Source organism: Anastrepha ludens, chromosome 5, assembly GCF_028408465.1.
Source record: "Anastrepha ludens isolate Willacy chromosome 5, idAnaLude1.1, whole genome shotgun sequence".
NCBI classification, from domain to species: Eukaryota; Metazoa; Arthropoda; class Insecta; order Diptera; family Tephritidae; genus Anastrepha; species Anastrepha ludens.
In genome coordinates, this window is record NC_071501.1 from 49897821 (window position 1) to 49905802 (window position 7982).

General features: G+C 35.7%; 1 protein-coding gene across 2 annotated transcripts; it reads right to left on the reverse strand.

The window, feature by feature from the left end:
- Positions 1 to 3514: 3514 nt before the first annotated feature.
- On the reverse strand, positions 3515 to 6304 carry LOC128863958 (uncharacterized). 2 transcript variants are annotated; one of them, XR_008454640.1, is made up of 3 exons: positions 4689 to 6304; positions 4581 to 4623; positions 3515 to 4025 (listed from the first exon to the last, which is right to left on the reverse strand). XR_008454640.1 is itself a non-coding variant. In XM_054103398.1 (2 exons), the coding sequence occupies exon 1, from the start codon at positions 6230 to 6232 to the stop codon at positions 4709 to 4711; it is 1524 nt and encodes a 507-aa protein (XP_053959373.1). In that variant the 5' UTR covers positions 6233 to 6304; the 3' UTR covers positions 3515 to 4025; positions 4689 to 4708. The 2 variants fall into 2 exon arrangements, 1 of the variants encoding a protein (XP_053959373.1); XM_054103398.1 differs by lacking the exon at positions 4581 to 4623.
- Positions 6305 to 7982: the final 1678 nt, after the last annotated feature.

The window sequence follows — 7982 nt, forward strand, 5'->3', positions numbered from 1 at the left end:
CTATTTATCAGGCCAGAGCTAGCAATTGTTATGTCAGGCGAGCTGCTGCAATCGCCCATTACCATGGTGGGGACGTCCTCATTTACTGTGTTGAATGTCGAGTCGTCTATCTGCTCTGCCAAGTGCTGCCTTCTTTGTTTGGTGGGCTTGAATGCCAAAGATCGTGATGTGCATTAAATCCACCTATAACCAATCACCTCTGTTGAGCGTACCAATATCAGGGTGACCTCCGTTGCTTTGGAACCCATAGTTGCTAAGTGTTGCTAAAAGCAGAGCCGTTCATCAATCATTACACCTAGATACTTTATTGCCTCTTGCGAAAGCATTTCATAGCCATCTATCCACAATTTCATGAACTCTTTTTTCTTTCGCGCAGTTACGAGGGCCGCTTCTGTTTTTTGTACTGCCAACTTCAACCCCGCTGCAGAGAGCCATAGTTGGACTCTCGCTGCTGCATCATTACACTTCTCCTGCCGGTGGTGTAGCTTCTTGTCCGTGAGTACAAGAGCGATGCCACCGGCATAGCCTACCAGTGTTGCTTTATCCTACCAGTTATGCTTTATACTTTTAAGCTGAGTACTCCGTCGTTCATGGCATTCCACAGTTAAGATGCCTGAGGGACGCCATCATTAACTGTATATGTCTTTAGTTCGTCATCCGTATCATACTGCAAGATTCTATACCTAAAGTAGTTTCGTATTGTGCGTATTAGATATCCAGGGAGATTTCTTAGACAGCAAAAAATTGAACGGATTGTTGACGTTGCATAGAACTTCATGCGCGCTATATTTGTCACCGTTCTAATAGAGTCCACAGTTGATCTAGCCCGTCTGAAGCCAAATTGTTTGTCAGATAGGCCGGTTGGGCATTCCAGATAGCTTTGTAGTCGGTCACAAATGATGCGCTCAAACTCTTTACCCACCGTGTCGAGCATACGCAGGAATTGCATTTTACTGATGCCAAGTTCCGAGGTACTCTGGTCTGACACACGGAACAGACTGTGCGGGGAACCAAGAGCTGCTAGTTTGTCCCCACACTAGGGCTGAAGCAAGGGGGTTGCAGTTGGTCGATGTTGGAGCAGTTGTGCTACACCGATAAGCTCCTAACCGTTGGGATTTGTTTTGTGGCGGTGGTTCGTAATGCCGGCACATTAGAGGATGTGGTAGCTGTTTAGGCTGGAGACGCCTGGCGGCGAGAGCAGCAGGTGGCCACATACCGTGTGGACCAATCCCTATATGACCTAAGGCCTGAGCAGGTCTTAAGATGGATCCAACAGTTGCACTTGTTACACCTAACCGAGGTAGAGTTCGGGTGGAGCCGTTTATAGCAGACGCAGCAAGTACCGTACGACAAAAGTATAACGTTGCCAGTTTTAGTGCATTCCGGCAAGGCGGAAGCGCATGGAGTACCTTAGTTGACGCTTTATCAAAACAGTTACTTTATTTTACGCGATTTTGACAAGTGTAACGTCAGGTCCCTTTCCAATACAAAAGAAATAAAAGGAGGAGAAATATCATGTTCGTGAAAATTCAGCGAATGGCTTGATAATATTGTGATTTGTGACATTTAAACTAATTATACTCATGAAAACAAAGTGCAGTGTGTTAAAATGTGAAAGCACAAATGAATAATATAGAGCGTCCAAATCCTGTCTTTTCCGTTTTCATGCGGAAGGCGCCGTGGCAAGAAAGTGTATGTGTGTACATTTAATTACTTGTGCTTGTGTTTGCGTACAATTCTTTTTGTTCGTTTATTCATGGGCTCTGACACAGCGGATTCAGAAGGCGCAACCATGAATTCATCTATTCGCCACTTGCTAACGCTTGGCGAAAAGAAGGGGCCCTATGTTAGAAATGTTTTGATAAAACAGGAAAGTCTCCTGGAGACCTCCAATTTCCAATATTAAAACACATTACCACATTTCTTACTATCGCTGTCTTAACATTAATTGCTATTTCATAGTTTTTCAATTCGATTTTAATTTTACCGCGTATTTTGCCCGCATTAGAGAATGCGAAATACCAAAATCTGGTTGGTTTGGGGTTAAGACATATTTAGGGGAGGGTGTAGTAGTGAGGTTAACAAAATTTCCGAAGCGTGCACTTGCACTTAATTTTTTGACACTGCAACTTGTTGATTCGATGTATCGGATATAAACATCGAGGCATCGGAAATATACAATACCATTCGATGCATCGAAATTTATCGATATATCACCGATGTTCGGTGCATCGATGCATATTGGCCATACCTAGTCAAAACGAAGAAAATTTCTCTGTGAACAACAAGGTGAACAACTTTAACCTTTTCCCATCTAGTTTTACATTGCTGTATATAATATACTCCTTATGGATCAACATCAAGACACATACCACAAAAAGGAGTGACCGCTTACACCCAGAAAGGGTATAAGCACCGATATACCATATCATATACCTTCCCAGAATGCTTGCAGATTTGGAAAAGCTTTCTTTCTTTGTGGGTTAAAAAGAACTACCAAGTTACCTTCGGATTCGCAGCTTGGTCAAATCGATCTTTCATTTTAGTATCGAGTATTAGTATTTCGAGAATATTCATGATTTGTCACAATATGTATATATATATAAAGCATGTTAATGTTAAAGAAATAAAATAAACGACTTAAGTACTTTATATGATGATTTTTCCAATATCCGCCTAACTGAAGTGTACGCACCAATTATTTATTTATTATTTTTAATCAAATTCTTGGTTTTAACACGGTGTTATAATGCTGTCAAACTTCAATAAAAAACATGTCTTACGAATTGAGAGAACGATTCTGCACCAAAGCGTTTCTGCCTTACTATATTTCCATCATGGTTTCTCACCTTTTAAATATTCTCTGGTAAATATTTCAAAGTTTAAATACAAAAAAAAAAAATTCAGTTTAGTTTGAACATTAACTTGTTTTTTTTTAACAAATTTTGACAATTTGTAAGCTTAAACAATAAGAATTGGTTTAATTATTATATATAAATTAAGTAGGAGTTGAACATCAACATCATGAGCATCTATTTATTCGGTCAACAAAATTTTAAAATAAACACTGCGCTCTTTTCATGTTTCCAATCGCGCCAATTATACATAATCAGGCGGTCTTAGGTAAGGTAGCTTTTTCGATTTTATGCTTAAAAATGTATAAATAAAAATTATTTTCCTGAAAGATATAAATTTGCGGATTTACGATACCCTACTTTCTTCACAGAGCTTTGCCTAAGACCAACTTACGCCCAGTTTCACTTATCAATTTTAAATTTATCAGACTGTTCAAATTTAAAAATTGCTATTTTAAATAAATAAATTTTAAAGAGTACTGCTGAAACCGAATATTAGAGTCTAAAAAAGTTGCACTGGCAAGCTTAAGTAATTCTCCTGTTTTCTAGTATCGCACTCAAGAATCAGATGCTCTGAAGTTTAGGCTGAGTTGTCGCAAAAACTATTTTAAATGACAATAAGAACACCCGTATTCAATAAAATACTTAATACATATTAATTTCGGTTTTTAGTTAAAATACAATTTATTTTCAAAATTATTCTTAAATAGTATTACACAATTTAACGAATACATGAGTACTTTGGCTTTTTTGATACTACAGCTAATAAAAATGCAGTATTAATGCCTGCATCATTTGCAATAAAAAATTAGAACACAAAAAATTAAGTACAAACGATTTTAAAGCCTACAAAATATGTGAAATATTAACGAACTTTGGCATAAGTACATGGCATGGTATGTATAATAATACGATTTCATATAGCATATGTATAAAAATTCAATTGCATTGCAAATATAATTTTAATTTACAAAGCTCTACAAAATAAAAATATGCTATTTTTTAAATGTTATACATATATATACAAATACAAAATATCCGCTCAGAAAACGCCTTTTTCTTCAACTAAATCTGCTCATACATGCCAGTATATGTGTATTAAAATCTCAAAAGAAATCCAATCGACATCATGTCCCTTATATCTAATATGTTGTACTAAATGCTGGTACACTGCAAAGAAATAAAATATTATATAATTTCTTTTATTTTGTATGTGCACAATAACGTACATATGTATATAGCAAGCAACATAAGAATATGTATATAATGTTGTTATGGACAGAGAAATAGTTCATATTTTCCTTAGAAAAAGCTGAATATATATCACTCTTCTTGTTAGACTGTCGATAAAACGATTTCTGTAACTTTTTTCCTTTTTTAGAATTTGTTTCAAAAATAGAAGCTTTTAACTGAAGGGAATTTATTGTTAAAATTTAAGCACATTAAATCATTATTTTGTGAATATGGGCAAACGAACTTTGGACTAAAATCAAGGCAGCAGATGCTGCGGAAATGTCAGTTCTCGACATAAATTGATATGACAAACTAAAAACATTAACTTGTGAAATATGTATATATGTTTATGCAGTGTATGCATCAGTTTTAAAACGAACTACCGTTTTTCATAATAATTTAAAGTTTTTCTGCATTAATGTAAACTAAATTGCGTATTTATAACCTAAATATTTTACATATCTCTGTCCAAAGTTTTACAAAACAACTCACTTTATCTTGATTTCAGGAATTGAGTTCTCCCAACATGATAGATCTAGGGATAACGATATATTTGTAAAAACTTAATAAATAGATATTAACTCAATAAATATAATATACCTGATAAGGTGCATGATATTCTACTCACTAATCGAGTAAGCTTTCCGCACGCATTTACTATGACGGGTGATCCGACATTCTTCGCTGTCAGGTTCCGCTTCGAAATCAGCACCGTGTGTAGACGATTTAATAAGGGCACATGTTTTTATAAAATCTATTGTTGAGTAACCCAATGAAGATTCTTCTTTATTTTCCAATTCTTCTGCACTTCCATCAATTTTCTTTGTTGTCTTCGTTGTGTTTGTAATCGATGTTGTCACAGTGGTGAGTACCTTTGTCGCAGACGTGGCACTGTTTCGTGGTGTATCAGGAGGGCCAATTGTAGGGCACCCTCTATCAATACTTTCAATGCAATCAACTGTTGGCAATGACAAACCGCTTCCTACATGTAGCTTAGGAGAACACAAGGTCGGACTACGAGGTTGGTCTAAGTCAAGAACAATATAATTGACTGCATTTGTTTCTGTTGATTTTAGCTGATTCGACTGCTGATCCTTGGACATATCTATCACATTAACTGTTCTCCCTGGTATAGCAGACGATGTAGTTTGTGGAGGAAGAATAATATTTAAGTCTTCCCGGTTTAAATTTTCATAGCAACGCTCCTGATTTCGTCCTACGTTCCGTACATCTCCAATACCTCCAAAACCAAAATTACTAGCACCAAATGTGCCACTATCAACGTTTGCATACATGTGCAGAATCTCCGATGATGGAGTTAACATAGGTGCACATTCTTCAGGAGGTATATCCAAAGACGAATGCTTAATAAAATTTTTATTCGCTAATGTATTAAATGCATTGTTGGGAGCATTTGATAAATTGTTGTTATGCTCAACTTGTGACCGCAAAGGATGCTCCGAGTATACATTACTATTAGCAAGCGCATTGGAAGAATTAGGTGTGTTGACATACATTCCTCGCCCACTAGGATATCGTGGGCTTTGAATATGTACTACTTCATTAGTGGCAAATGATAAACTTGGTGCAGAGTCTGGAGAATCCAGACTTAGTGGACTGCTACTAAAAGAATCACGCAATGCTCTGGCGCGATGTAAAACAGAGATTCCTGTTGTCGTATCCACTACCGGTGTTGGCTCTAAATAGTTGTTTGTTGGGTGTACATTTTCTGATCGTCCAAGTATATGTGATGGATGATCACGTTCACGGTCGCGGTCACGCTCACGCTCACCAAACGGAAATACTTCGTCCGTCACAAGTGCCACTGCATTTATGTAACTTTGAAAGAGATGGTACAACTGATCCGCCCGTTGACAACGAAATTTATAAATTCCAGGGCCGGTCATACAACGACGACCAGCCTCAAAAGAAAAAACATCGCCATTGACTCCATATCTGCGTAGATGCTGCAAAGCCCATACAACACGTTGATTTGACCGTGTACAAAAAATCAATTCCCTCGGCGTTAGTTCCAAGAATCCTGTGCGTCCTAGGTTTGTCGAATCGGAGTGAAGTCGCACGGCTCGGAAAACGTTTTCGCCTTTTAAATCGCTTAATTTCTTTGTACTGTTTATGCATCCCATTAGACACGCAAAAACGGCTTCGGAATACTAAAGCAAAACATTCTCAAATTTGCGATTAATTCTGTAAATTGACAGAACAACTTACAACATAAGAGTTGTACAACAAGTTGTACGAATCGTGTTGTTTGATATCGTCAACCAATTTATTAAGTACAAAACCTAAGCAAATATATCCAATTTTCTAAGACTTTATTCGACCGGCTAGTTCTATCAATCCTTTTTTCATTGTGGCTTAGAAAGTTAGAAGACGACTTCTTTAACAAAATATATAATAAATATATTATGTTCTGAAATATAATTGGTATTTTACTTCATATTTTGTTTAGTTGCTCTACTTTCTTTTAACCTAGAGTTAGCACATGCCAATGTATTAGCTGTCAAAAAAGAGAAAAATCTTTTATGTCATAAAGAAACTTTGTCCATTTGAGTCAAATCATTTGCTAAATTTACTCGTTTCGAAAACTCCTAGACAGTGACGAAGACAATGTTGGAATTGTGAATGTATTAGTAAAAAAGTGTAAATGCCATAGCTATTGTCTTCGCAAAATTGTCCCGAGTAAACGCAAAGTAATCAGAATTACCGCAGTGACGTTTAGCTCAAATTTCTGAAATGCTTTCCTTGTGCCCTTTTACAATAGTTACTTTTCTTTACTTTACAAAACTATTAATCACTTCATGTTCTCGTACAGCTCAAACCGTGTATATCAGCTTGCATAGCTTATTTTGCATTGTTACTATCCATGTAATTCATTTAACTTACTAAACATTCTTTTTCAAGTCAGTCTGCGTAATATTCAATGCAGGTCGGTTGCGAAAGAATACAGCGTATATACGTGGTGGATGCACCAGCGATACCCGCTGGAAAGTATTTCTAGAAAAAAAGTCGTCCGCTATATAGCCAGAGACATTCATATTGCCGGTATAAATTAAAAAAAAAAAATAAAAAAATTTGCCACTCTATTTTTTTATTACAAATAGCTCTTTCTAAAACTAAGTTACAATACACGATGCTATCACAATGAAAGATGTTACCATGAAGAATCGAGCCTATCATTTCTGCGATTTCGTAATTCTTAAAATTAAATGAATGTAGAAACTATTTTGGAAAAATTTTTTGGCGAGTTATTATCTCTTTCTCTCTATATTATTGTACTCCGGCGTCTTGCATATTTTATACATCTACTCTAAATTTAAAATAATGTGAAAAGATTGAAAATTTTATTAATATTCAAAAAGCACTTCAAAATATAGTGAAGAAGAAACTGTTCAAAGAAGAATGTGAAAGAAAAATTAGGTGTCAAGAAATAATACTGGAGAGTTTAGTAGCCCTTGCCAAACTCTTAAGTTAATTTTAATTCCGTTTAGGCTAAATTGCCATTAAGATAACACATCTGTTTATCACGATAGTATTGTTATTGGCAGACCATCAATCGATTAGCAATTTTCTAGAAAAGTATCAATAGTATCGGTACAGAATAATTTAGTAAATAAAATCATTATTCATTAGTATCATAATCTTTTTAATGATTAAAAATATCAAACCTGCATTTCACCTTATTTCCTCATATTTACACTACTATATTTTTTAAATGATCTTTTAAGCGCTTGAGAAAACTTTAAAATTTGTTTGCCCGTCACATAAATTTGCCATTTGTGGTATGCGAATTTTATTATTGTAATAAATGAAACATTTCACAACCTTCTCGAAAAATTCCAATGTGGCAAAGCTATACTTAATGTTTATATGAGG